Source organism: Papaver somniferum, chromosome 1, assembly GCF_003573695.1.
Source record: "Papaver somniferum cultivar HN1 chromosome 1, ASM357369v1, whole genome shotgun sequence".
In the NCBI taxonomy this organism is placed as follows: Eukaryota; Viridiplantae; Streptophyta; class Magnoliopsida; order Ranunculales; family Papaveraceae; genus Papaver; species Papaver somniferum.
The window spans coordinates 48,223,330-48,237,530 of record NC_039358.1 but is presented as its reverse complement, the minus strand read 5'-3'; the positions used below and the strand labels follow the sequence as shown (position 1 = coordinate 48,237,530).

The 14,201-nt window shown below is 37.2% G+C and overlaps 2 protein-coding genes across 2 annotated transcripts; one reads left to right on the top strand and one right to left on the bottom strand.

The window, feature by feature from the left end:
* Positions 1-7,433: 7,433 nt before the first annotated feature.
* LOC113285642 (COMPASS-like H3K4 histone methylase component WDR5A) lies at positions 7,434-10,392 on the top strand. The gene is made up of 3 exons (XM_026534454.1): positions 7,434-7,657; positions 7,848-8,568; positions 9,752-10,392. The coding sequence occupies exons 2-3, from the start codon at positions 7,921-7,923 to the stop codon at positions 10,043-10,045; spliced, it is 942 nt and encodes a 313-aa protein (XP_026390239.1). The 5' UTR covers positions 7,434-7,657; positions 7,848-7,920; the 3' UTR covers positions 10,046-10,392.
* A 401-nt stretch (positions 10,393-10,793) lies between these two features.
* Positions 10,794-13,736, bottom strand: LOC113285634 (RAN GTPase-activating protein 2-like). The gene is made up of 3 exons (XM_026534445.1): positions 13,543-13,736; positions 11,196-12,842; positions 10,794-11,107 (listed from the first exon to the last, which is right to left on the bottom strand). Exons 1-2 carry the CDS (start codon positions 13,544-13,546, stop codon positions 11,212-11,214), a joined length of 1,635 nt encoding a protein of 544 aa, XP_026390230.1. The 5' UTR covers positions 13,547-13,736; the 3' UTR covers positions 10,794-11,107; positions 11,196-11,211.
* Positions 13,737-14,201: the final 465 nt, after the last annotated feature.

Sequence of the window (14,201 nt, the reverse complement as noted above, 5' to 3'; positions counted from 1 at the left end):
TCATCTCACCCCAATTGACATTCCTTGTAGATTTATTAGAGCTGCGCAGTGGAAGCTTGGAAAGAGTAGCTTATTGATTGAATTGTTTACTTGTATTTGTTCGAAGTGCATATCGAATAAATTTTTAATGTATAATATTTTTAAGGATAAATTTAAACCTAAGAAATGATATATTTTCCTATTGATTAATTTTGATATATATTAATCTGATTTAAATTAAAAAAATTAAGTCTTTTTCCGATCTGTAAGGCTTCGAGTTCGGATCTCCATATGGGTTTGACCCTGATCCGGAACTCGGGGTGTTACAATACATGACAACAGTTATCCGCTGGAACCAGGCTGAACCAAACCGATTAGCGGAAAGCCGAATCAAGCCATTTACTAATGGTTGGTTTTGGTTTAAAAAGATAAAAACCGAGAGTAATGGTTTCGGTTTTGGTTTGATATAAAAACCAAACCGAATACCCATGGTAAAACCGATTAGTTTTGATGTAATAAATATCAACCATTATATTACCTTAAATTAGATTTAAACATAAATGTCTATATTTAATTTTATTTAATTTCAATGTAAAATTTTAGGTGTAATTTTTTACGTAACTATATTTTAATCTTTCATTTTTATTTTGTATTATTTTTAACTGTCAGTTACATGTGTAAAACTGAACCGAATGGAAAAACCATAACTCAGTGGTAAAACTAAAAACGAAAACAGTTAGCTAATGACACAGTTTTTTTTTTTTTTTGAAAATTAAAAAGCGGGAGTAATGATTTCGGTTCTGGTTTGAGAAAAAACCAAACTGAACCGGCCATGTACACCCCTATCAGGAGTTTTAAGCTTAGAGGTTGGAGCTAACACCATTTTGAACTTGTCCCCTATGATGTACCCGGTGTTCAAATTTTTTTTTTAAATAAGAAGAGATGAATTATATTAAGAAGAAGAAGAATTTACAAGGAAATTTACCATAAGTAGATGAAAACTACCAAAACAGATACTACAACTCAAGAAAAACAAACTCCCAAGTACACACAGTTTGTGAGAAGATCATGTGAACTCTGTTGCCTACATCCGAATCCCAAGTGAGCACTAGAGATTTTTCATTATCACAAAGCTCTGTATCAGACTTGTAAGTCTTCAAATTTTCTGCAATTTCTTTCCCTCCAGATTATACAAATTATTGCGGCAGGAATAAGACCCCAACCAACTTTTTCCGATTGTGTTAGATGATTGTTTGGCCGGATATGTGATAAAGATAATATTGTATCTCGAAAATTCCATGCCCAATTCTTTTAAGGTGTTAAAGCATACCACAATTTCCTAGCAATCTTAAAATGCACTTAAATGTGATTTTGAGACTCTGGACTATCCCAACATAACATACATGAACTGTAAACATCCATACCTTTACGCTGCAGCATATCAAGTGTATTGAGCTTTCCATGACAACACACCAAACCAAGAAATTTATCTTTGGTGGGAATCCTGGTTACCAAATAAAAGACCATGGAAATCCATCCACTCCATCTGTAGTAGTCATGTATCCATATAAAGATTTGACCGTAAATGTGCCTGTAGAAGTTAACAGCCACCTTCTCGTGTCTGGTAAAGAGTCAAGTTTTGGAGGGTTCGTGCCAACGATTTATAGAAGAGCTGCAAGCTGATTAGCTTCTAAATTGAAAAGAACACGTCTGAAATCGAACTGCCAGGAACCATTTGCAATTACATGTTGTGCAATACTCTCAGTCGAGAGTCTATCTAACTTACTTAACAAAAGTAAACTCATCTGCTAATATTGAGTTACCTATCCATTTGTCATGCCAAAAGGAGACATGCACACCTGAATGTATGGAGATGGTTACATTAGCCATGATTAGTGTACCCATTATCCATAACAGTTCTCAGCAGGATACCCCGTGCGCAGATGTAACTTTCTTTGGTGTCCATGATTTTCTACAATAATTCTATGCCATAACTGTGTCCTTTCAACACTCCACCTCAAGTACCATTTGGCCAACAGAGTTCATCTTCTTGAGATTTAGAATTCCTAAACCTCCTCTAGTCTTTGCTGCACACACTAAACTCCATTTCACAAGGTGGGAAGCTTTCACATTGTCTTAAAACCTTCAAATATAGATGCATGAACAACAAAACATGTAAAATTGCCCACCTTGTTCTAGTTAGAACCATCAAGGTTTAAAAGGTTATTATGCATCTAAATTGGCCCTCAAATTCTCAATAATTCAAGAGAGATTTAAAAGGTTCTCCTGATAGTAAAGTGTGCAACATAAAAACCAATAATCCTAAAAAACAATAATATTAAAAAGGGGTGAGATCCAATGACATGGTTATATTGACATAATCATGATATGGTTTCGCTATTTTTTCTACAAAATCCAAGCGACAACAAGTTTGAAGCTAGTTTTGTTATGACAAGTTCCACTTAGCTAAACATTCCTGCCAAAAAATGAGATTATTCCGATATACAAAACTTCACCATCCACAAATTTTAATTTCAATCGTTTATCTTCGACGGTTGATATTCAAAATGGTAGATGGTAGCCTTATACGCCTCACAATGCTCTCATTTATGGTATGAATATAGAGCTACATTAGAGGAACATGTCACCGAAAAATTAACTTCAAATACATTGTCGCTTGGGTTTTGTAGAAAAAATGACAAAACCATGTCAAAATTATGTCAATATAACCATATCATTGAATCCTAAACGTGCATAAAAGCATGATATTAAGAATCTGCAATAAAAAGTATGACACAATAATCCTAAAAAACAATATATACGGAGATGAACGACTATCGTGGAGTGAGATATATCTATTTTATTATTTGGACATGATAAGAAAAATTAGACATTTGATATTTTGATGCTAATATGTTTATATAGGAAAGTACTAAGAAAAAACGGGTACATTATTTATATGTCCCTACTTTTGACACCCAATAAATATATCCTTATACAACAATAAATATGTCCCCGCTTTTTAATAACCTTATCTATTTAAAATTAGATTACCTTAATACCCTCACCCATATAATATTTTTCTTTATTTCAAAATGCAACAAATTTCTTCCTCTACCACTTCACCACCACCACTAGCACCACAATCACAAACATTCAACTACCATTCCACCACCACTCCTTCACCACCATCATTACACCACCAACAGTCCTCCACCACCACTAGTCTGTCGCCACCACCACCACTAATCCGCCGCCGCCTCTACCGTCGTCGCCGCCACCAATGGTTCATATATTTTTGTATCAACAACAGTAGTTGATCCAAATAAAAATAGAACCAATAGTAGAAGTTGATCCAATTTAGGGGATCAACAACGGTAGTTGATCAAAAAAAAAGGATCAACAATAGAAGTTGATCCAATTAAGGGGATCAACAATGGTAGTTGATCTACTAAATTGGATCAACAATGAAAGTTGATCCATGTAAATGGAGTGAAATTGGCGTGAGTCGAACACTCATCATCTGACATGGAGTCAGTCATGCTACCATTGCACCACAAGTTCAACATTGGAAGAAAATTACATCATGATTTAAACTACAAGCATGATTATACTTATCCAAGGAAATGTTGTCAACTATAGGAGTTGAAAGGATCAACAACATTAGTTGATCCCATAAAAATTGGGTCAACAACAGGGATTGATCCAATAAACGGGATCAACAGCGGTAGTTGATCCCATAAAAAATTGGGTCAACAACAGGAGTTGATCCCATAAATGGATCAACAACCGTAGTTGATACATAAAAATTGGGTCAACAACAACAATTGATCCCACAAAAACATATAAACAACAACAATTCCTCCACCAATAGCAGCACCTATCCTTATATGTTCCTAAAACTGGTAAATCTAGTGATGGATGTTCCACCTCCAACTGCAACAATTCATCCACCAATAGCAACACCTATCCTCCACGAGCTTCATTATCAATTCCACCTCCAACTGCAACTTCATTCATAAGCTGCAAGTAACAAACTGCAGCTGTAATCCATTTCCTTATACACCCATGCCCGCTATTCCATTCATCACTGACTCATATCACTCCACTATTTCCCTGGAAAACAACTCCATCTGCAGCTTCCATTTAGTTGCACCTCTTCTTGTAACTTGCAGCTTAAAGCAACAACAACAAGTTTAGACCAAACCCATCTGCAATCTTCTAGTTTTCAAGCCATAACAAGACTGCAACATCATACATTTCCTGTATTCTTCACCAAACTGCAGCTGTTGATCACCACCATTGCATTTCCATTACCTGCACCTGCAACAAATGCTCTATCTGTAATTGTGCCTGACTCATTCAAGTGTTTCGGCTCAATCTCACCATTTCAGTCACCCCATCTCTACTCTCAGTTCAAACCAAAAACCCGTTTAATTCATGGCAGCAACTAGCTGTTCTTCTTATTCCGCTCAATAACCTCTAAGACCAACAACATCTCAACACCAAGTCCACTGAATTCCCATCTAATATCTTCTTCCTTCTTTACAATTGAAACCCATTTCTTCCGTGAAATCATTCAAACCCGAATTTAATTTTTCTCCCTGATTTTCTCATCTTCATAGCATCTTCATCTCAAAATCAAGCCATTAACATACCCCATGAGTATCAACAACTCAAATTCATCCCAAATATGGATTCAAACATATCTGTGCAACTTTGTTGGCTCCAAATATCGAATTCCTCTCACTGTAATTCAATTACAACACATACCCATGATCATTAGCACCTTAATCAACCTAAACCCCATCGAACCAACAGCAGAACCCCGACCTTCCAACAACAACATAACAATATGGGGGATAATTTAAACCCCGGCCTTCATCACATGTTTTGAAAATCAAACATAAACATAGTGATAGATCAACTGATTATATTGGAGGACGTGTTGGTGGCGGCGACGGGGGAGTTGGTGGTGATGGTAGTTACAGAGGTTGAAAAAGAAGGAGAGAAAGAAGAAGAATAAAACTATGATTCGATCTAAACGAGGGAGGGTAAATATGGAAAGAAGAAAAAACGTTAGTGGACCCTTGATGGGCTTATAGATGGAGACGGATATATTTATTGTGTGATAAGGATAATTGTGAAACTCATCAAAACTGGGGATATATAATCAAGGGTATATTAATTAAATACCCTTAGTTTTGACACCCAATAAATATACCCTTATACAACAATAAAAAATACCCCTATCATTTAAAAACCTTATCCATTAAAATATTGATTACCTTAATACCCTCACTTATAATATTATTTTACATTTAAAAACCTTATCCCTTAACAAATTCCTTTTTCTACTACTTCACATCCACCACCATTTCACCACCACCAGCAGCACCGCCACCACCACCACAAGCACCGCCGCCACCACCACCACTAATATTCCACCATCGCCATTAATATTCCGCCGCCACCACCATCATTGTTGATGCTGTCACTACTGCTGCTGCCGCCGCCGCCACCGCCGCCATCAAAATTAGGTGTCAACAACTGAAGTTGATCCAAAAAATCAAAAGTTCAAAAATAACTTTACTAATTAATATTCAGTGTTTTTTTTTGCATCAACAATCGAAGTTGATCCCAGTGAATGGAATCAACAACCGAAGTTGATACAAAACGTAGAACTCAGGAACAATGTTTCCAGATTATAGTGTCAATAACCAAAGTTGATCCCTTTAAGTTGGATCAACAATTGAAGTTGATACCATTAAGTAGGATCAACAATGAAAGTTGATTCACAAAAAATGGGATCAACAGTTAGAGTTGACAACATGTATACGAGTCTGTCTACTGTAAAAACCAATAAACCTGCAAACTGACATATCCTTAAGAAACACAAGAGTAACAAAAATTTCTGCAACAACCATCTATGATACAAAAAAACGAAATGATATATAGGAATGAGTGAACTTGGCGTGAGTCGAACACGCATCATCTGACGTCGAGTCAGTCATGCTACCATTGCACCACAAATTCAACATTAGAAGAACTTTACATCTATAAAATCCAAAGACACAACCATTACAATCAGTCAAACAATAATACACAAACGCAAACCAACAAGAAATCAAGCTAATTTTTTTTTAACAAACATGATTTAACTATAAACATGACTATACAATTCCAAAAGAAAATGTTGTCAACAATAGGAGTCAGTAGTTGATTCCATAGAAAATGTTGTCAACAACAAGAGTTGATCCCATAATGGAATCAACAACAGTAGTTGATCCATAAAAAATGGCATCAACAACAATAGTTGATCCCGTTTATGGGGATCAACAACAGTAATTGATCCCATAAAAACTGAAGTCCAGAGATCTTTCCACCATGGAAGTTAATACTGAAGAACCATACCTGTAATAACCAACAACCTCCAAGCTCAACTCATCTGAAAATCAACCAACACCAAGCAAACACCACTCCCTTCTCTTTCAGACATCAACAATAATACCTCCTTCTTCCAAAACTACCAACTCCTTCAGTCAAACTCAGAACAACTTCAGAACAATGGTAACATCACATCCATCACCCACCATGAGTTCACAGCTCAACCTCCAACACCATAACCTCAAATTCAGCTCACCTGCAATACCAACAGTAACATCAATTTCTTTGATTTGTAACTGCAATCAGAAAATTCAAGTATAACCCTAATAATCAATTCCACTAACAAGCAAAATCATTATCAAAACCAAATCAAAGATGAATTTTCAGAATATAATAAAATCGCTAACAAGCAAAATAATTATCAAAACCAAATCAAACAAACCAACTGAAACCAATTACCGATGAAGATTTGAAAAATTCAAATAGATATTATCGAAGATTAGATTGAGACTGGTTGAATCGATATCAAAATCATAAACAGATCTGAAACTAGAATGATTCTTCAGGTAGATTTTTCTTATTGATATCATACTGAAACGGTGGTGGCGATGGATGAAATATATTTTCCAAATCTGAAATCAATTTTGTGTTATTGATTTTCCACTATATTCTTCATCCGTAGTGGTGGTAGGTGGTAATGATGGTGATGGCGGTGGCGGTGGCGGTGGCACTGGTGTTGGTTGTGATGACGACAGAGATGGTGGTGGTAGCGATGGAGACGGTGGTGTAGAACTTCGATCTTTTTTTCTCTCTGAATACAGACGGTGATGGAGAAGTTGATGGAGATGGAATCGAAGATTAAAAGAGGAAGGATAAATGTGGAAAGAAAAAAAATACTGATGGATCCCTGATGGACCTATAATTGGAGAGGGATATTTTTATTGTCTCATAAGGATATTTGTACATCCCGTCAAAATTGAGGGCATTTATATAATTCTCACTATATTCAATTACCACAATAATTATTGGGTTTAAAACACGAAAACAAATTCGTAATTATTTTTGGAATTTATACAAGGCAACCTCCTCTTCTGGAATCTTTCCTTTTTGTCGACCTTCAGTTTTCCCCAGAGCGACTATTCGTGCCGTTTAACGGCAAAACCCCACTCCAAATCTCTTCTTGCGTCCTAGAAGAGGAGAGTTCAGATCATTCATTCCTGCACGCCCCTACCGCATCTCAATCTACCATCATTTCCACTCCGTCCAAGTATTCTCCTCATCTAAATCTGAGGTAAGTTCTTAAACCCTAACCCTCTTTTTACTTCAAATAGGGGGTTCTTAAACCCTAATTTCAACACAATGTTTGCTCAGATTTCATCCTTTTTCATGTATTATTGGGTGTCAATTTCAATGGGTTCAGATTTCTATATTGTTAAATGCTTTTGTTGTGAATTGTGTGAATAATTTTGAGCAATTTGCAGGTATCAAACATAATTTTGTTGTGAATTCTGGAGCGTTAGAGAAAGCTACGCTGAGCACCAAAAATCTACATCAATGGCTTCAGAATCAGCTGAAGCCACCATGAAACCCTACAAACTTGTGCAATCTTTAAGCGGACATAAACGTGCTATCTCCAGTGTAAAGTTCTCACAAGATGGGAAGCTATTAGGAAGTTCATCTGCAGACAAGACTATTCGTCTTTGGTCCACAACAGATTTTTCACTCATCAGAGAATTTGAGGGACATGAGCAAGGAATATCTGATTTTGCATTCTCTTCGGATTCTCATTACATATGTACTGGTTCTGATGATAAAACTGTGAGGATATGGGATGTTCAAACTGGTTCACTTCTGAAGACTTTACATGGCCATACGAATTACGTTTTCTGTGTGAATTTTAATCCTCAGTCTAATATGATTGTTTCTGGTTCGTTTGATGAGACGGTTAGGGTTTGGGATGTAAAAACAGGAAAGTGTTTAAAAGTACTTCCTGCACATTCTGATCCTGTTACAGCAGTTAACTTTAATCGTGATGGGTCTTTGATTGTGTCTAGCAGTTATGATGGGTTGTGTAGGATATGGGATGCTTCGACGGGTCACTGTATGAAGACTCTTATTGATGATGAGAATCCACCCGTTTCCTATGTGAAGTTTTCTCCTAATGGCAAGTTTGTTCTTGCTGGAACTCTGGATAATACACTGGTGAGTCCTGCAATTCTTTGGCGATTTATGCATTGAAGTATCTCTATTTGGTATAGTAATTTGCACTTTGAGTTGTTTGCTTTTGCATTGAGTTACTAGCTAGATTTTTTAGAACTGAAGAACTTAGATACCTTGAAAATACTTTTGGGCCTTTTGGTATAGAAAATCTAGGATTTGATCAAAAGGGTGATGCAAGTAAGTCGGTCAGTTTCTAAGACATGTTTGTGGCTTTGTGCGTATGTTCATCTATGTGGTTTTGTTAATTTCCTTTCTTTGTCCTGTGAACATATGAGATTGTCTAACAAAATTTGATACCTGAAGAATGAATTTTCAGACAAAATTGAGTATGTGGATGAATAGTTGAGCTTAACTATGACCAAAGCATGTCTTATCTAGAATGTTCATGAGCAGGTTGTGGATTGAAATTTTAACCCTAGATTTCACATTCAGACCACAATCAAGCACCACGCTAAGGCAATATCATTGTTGCTCGAGAGCATTAGAATCTTAATACCAACAGAAGCGGATTAACTTTAAGGCTGATTTTTGACCTTTTCCATTAGCTATTGATTTATGATGTTCCATTAGTATCATAAGGTGTTCCGTGAAAGAATAATTCCATTAGTTATTGCTGAATCTACTGAGACTTGATTTATGATGTTTCATTAGGATCACAAGTGTTCCAAAAAAAAAGAACCAAGGCTGAATGTTGTTCCATTAGGATCATAAGGTGTTACACGAACAAAGAATTAGATTCTCTTTATTTTGCTTCAGCATCGTTTCATGTTTCACTTGATCAATGGCAACAAGGCAACAACTATTTCGATAAGTGAATTCAATATAGTTACGACTCAGTGGAAAGGACTTTCCAGATGTTGACTAGTTAAGCTTTATCGGGAAATCCATGCACATCAGTCACATCTCATATTATATAACTTTCATTTCATCTTATATAGCTTTGTTATATTTCAAAATGAAAAGCGTTGTTACATTCTTGGCTTCCTGTTTGATGTTTCTTCTTCTGTGTTCACATGTTTTTGGCGCCGGCATTAGTACTTTGTAAATGACTAGGTGCATCCATTCATTTGTTGTTTTTCCCAGTTTATACATGACATAGAACAACGTTATGGTTTCCGAGGTTTTAAAGTATTAATTTGAATTATCATGATGTGCTTTTCTGCAGAGGCTATGGAACTTTTCAACTGGGAAATTTCTGAAAACATACACCGGTCATGTGAATTCAAAATATTGCATATCTTCTGCATTTTCGATAACAAATGGGAAGTATATCGTCAGCGGCTCGGAGGATAACTGTATCTACTTGTGGGACCTTCAAACCAAACAAATAGTTCAAAAACTGGAAGGTCACTTGGACACTGTTATCTCAGTTAGTTGTCACCCAACTGAAAACATGATTGCATCTGGTGCACTTGGGAATGATGGTACAGTGAAGATCTGGGCTCAGGAGAAAGACTAATTGCCTGTTAGCAACTTGTTGCATATGTGTGATAGTCGTTGCTGAATTAGAGATTTTCCTGGTGGCATGTTGAACAAGGGATTTAATGTTTTCCTTTTCAGCTGTTACCATGTAGTTGCTTCATTGTTCAATATGGTGATAATTGTTTTTAAAAATATCATAGATATGTTTGTGTTTCATGGTGATTAGTTATGTTGTCATCAAGGCATATCGTCAATACTGTAAGTCTGCAACAATGAAATGGCAATCTATTCTTTGTCTCTGTTCTTGTTGTAAGATAATGGTGGAAACGCCTTTAAAAAGTGTTCAGATCCTTCTGGATAAACAATGAAACCTATAGTTCAGTTCATGCAGGTGTTCTTGTTTTCCCCTCCAGGAAACTGGATGCAGTCCCTTGTGCCACTCTGGAAACTTTTCTATGATAATCCCTCTTGCTCCGTTTCTTTCCCCTCCAGGAAACTGGATACAAATAGTTCTCCATTCAACACAACTATTCGGCCATGCAAAAGAGACTGTTCATTTAAATTCCTCAGGCACCGAGTCTTTTTGACACAGAAAGTTCACCTTGACATGTGTTCTGTCAAACATGACCCAGCTTCGGTTTCCCTAACATTGCTGTTATAACAAAGGAGGTGAAAATGTCTAAGATAAAAACATATCAAAACACGTTTACCAAGCTCCTTCCTTTCTTCTTATCTAGCTGCTTCTGGCTTCTACCATTTTTAAACATGAAAGAGACAACAAAATATAAAGAGTATAAAACGAAGATGAAAATTTCATACAGAATGATAACATTAGGCACGAGAACTAATACCTGAAATGAAATCATCCATAGGTTTAATTTAAAACATTTTCTAACAACTACTAACTTCCTATGTAAAAAGTCAGAGCAATTAACATTTGCTGAGTTCATCCAAAAATAGAGATTACAGTGGTGCTTGGGCAAAACAAGTTTAAAGAAAGCTAAGCTACATACTAATACTAAACATCCTCTGTTGTAGCAGCAGCGCCGCCTCCATTTGTGTAGAATCAGCCAGGACAGAACAAGAGGTCGAACAGTATCTGCACCAAAAACAAACTGAGTCAATACTCGTTCAATTCACATTGTTGTGCGAGTGTGTGAGAGAAAGAGAGAGAGACAGAGTCACACCTTTTATCTTATACTCCTAATTATCTTCACTGACTTCGAGATTCTTCAGTTGGGAACCCAATCCGTCCTCGTTGTCATCCTCATCCTCATTAGACCCCTGGTCATCATCTTCTCCTTCAGGATCATTCTCATCCAAGGGACCAAGCAAGTCAAGGGATTTCTTAAATATTTCCTTCAGTTCATCAATGCCTTCATCCGATATGTAGTTGCCATTGATGGTCAGCAACTTAAATTCAGGCTTATTAACTACTGCCTGAGCCAAAACTCTTGCCCCGGCCCTTCTCATGGCATTTGTGCTCAGATCTACTTCCTTCAACTGCTTGTGACCGTTTTCCAGTGCCCTGGCAATCAGAATTGTGCCTTCGTCCTTTAGTTCGTTTTCTGACAAATTTAGTTTAGTAAGGGACTCTTTTGCTGCTATGCAAGCAGCTAAGGCGGGAGCAGCTTCTAGAGTGATCTCATTTCCAGCCATATCCAACACTTCAAGCAATGGAGCATTCTCCTTGAGCGCATCCACAAGAGCTATAGCTCCTTCGTTTTCCAGATTTAAGTAACTCAAGTAAATCTCAGTAAGGCCAGCATGAGAAGAAAGAGCTTTACTGAGAGCGACACCAGCTTCCACACCAAACATGTTGTCCCTAAGATCAATCTTTTTCAGATTGGAACACTTCCCTAATGCCTCTACGAGGGCAATACCTCCTTCCTCACCTACCCTAGTAGAAGAACATCGGAAATCCAGCAATGCTGGAGATCCTTCTACAACCTTAGCAATAAAAACAGCCCCCTCATCTCCTGTCATATTGTTATGGAAATGAAGGATCTTGAGCTTCTCTGTAGAAGGAATTAGCTCAGATACTGCCTGTGCAGCTTCCTCGGAGATACCATCATTCATCAAATATAGCTCTTCCAAATTACTCTGGGATTTCAAAAGCGCATCAAAGGCCCTAACACCCTTCTCCCCCAAGGCATTGTCTGAGAGGTTCAGAGATCTCAATATACAGCCTTCCAGTGCCTTTGAGAATATATTCATTACTTCAATGGCTTCATCTTCTGACCTTCCTGCAATAAAATCTGATAGGTCAACTTCTGTTAACTGTCCCTTAATAGATGCTAAGATGGGTGCTGCAATATGAGCGGCCTCAAGTCCAAAACTTCTATTGCTGAAGCATATCTTAGCATATGAGTTCCCAGGCTTTGACAATGGCTTTAACAGATCCTCGGCCTCCTCAGCATCAATAAAAGCACGGCGACCTCGAGATATGTCAAAAAACGTTTCGCGCGGAGCAGGAACATCCTCTGGTACATGGGCCTCTATACCATTTTGGGTTCTGGAGCCTCTTTTAAGAACTTCCAGCATGAGCTTACTGGCTTCCTTGGCGTAAAGTTGAACTGCTGAGCTTCCATCACCATCAGGCTCTCTCTCGTAATGCTCATTTGCAGAAGCAAAAGCTGAGTCTTCTATGTGCTTAGAATTCTCCATAGCCTCCTCTTGGCTTAAGAGACCATATTTCTTAGAGAAAACAGACGGTGTTGACAAATTCTTGGTCATGCGTTCCACAAGCGTCAACCTTGTACTTTGGCTAGGTGGCCACAATTTAATGGAAAACGAGCGATGCTGAACGTTCTGGGTCTCGGTTTCCATGGTGCCTGCAAAGATATGAGCAATAACTTACAGTACTGACTGACAGAACCAAAAACGTAACTGAGCAATAAACTAATCGTACTCCATTGAATACCAAACTGCAGGTAACCTAAAAGGTGCAAGAAAGGCTTTTACAGTTTGATATTTATATGCATTCAGAACATAACAAAAAACCTAAAATGGCATAAACTTATTATACACACATCCAAACATCCACATGTTTCCACCTAAAGCTTATTATACAGACATCCAAATATCCACATGTTTCCCCCTAATCCACCTTATCCATACAACATATTTTCACAAAACTAATAGCAGGCCTTTACCGTAAAGGCACACCATATAATAATGAAGTTCAACGGGTGCTTAACTCTGAAACGTTTACCACCAAACACTCCCATGTCATTCACATTTAAAAAAACATCATTTAGGTATTTCCTCAAACATCTAAACAACAAATATTATCCCCAAAAACCCTATACATCATCAATAGAAACCCTAATATTCAACTATCCAAATCTAATTGTCTGCAATGTAAAATAAAGGGATCCATTAAAACATACAGATTCCAAACCTAGAAACCATAGATCTAAGAAAAAACTGAGAATACAGTAAAACCCTAGAAGTTAAGAGATGATAACGCTAACAAAATCCTAAAAAATGCGATAAAGAAAACGAAAAAGAGATTGAGAGAAAGATGAGTACCCATTTGCTGTTGATTTTTGTTTGCGATTTTTGTAATTTAGAAGAAATCTAATGAAACTTCTCTTTGAAAGAGATTGTGGAGGGAGGGAGGGAGAACAGGGAAAGTGACAAACCCAAAAACTTGGAGCCAAAATTTATTTAGGTTTTGAGTCTCCACATTTTCTGATTGTAGTTATCGAAATTATGTAATCTTAGTCGTCGATTTTGCGTCCTTGTGACGCTGATATACGCTACAGGATCGGACTGTTGAAAGGTGAATACAACTACTACTGCGCCCATAGGAAGTAGGCCTGAGTGTTAAAATGGGCCTCAATAAGTGTTTGGCTGAATAGAGAAGGAAAATTTGCCATTTGGTCATAGGCCCAAATAAATAGTTATAGTAGGGTCCTTCCAGAAAAACAAGTTATGTATAGGTCCATAGTAATTTAATATTGTCCAATTACCCCATTACCCTTGGTCTTTCGTACGTGTACTAACAAAAAGACTAAAAATTTAGTTCTCTCTCCAGAAACACAATGTTTCTCTCGGTTTCTTCTTCTTCCTTTTGCTCGTTCTCTTCTCTTTTGTTCGCTGGTAATTGCAGTGAAGATCCAAGATCGAAAATCAGTGGTTTCCCATATTAAATCTTCAAACACTACTGAAATCATCAAAATCATGAT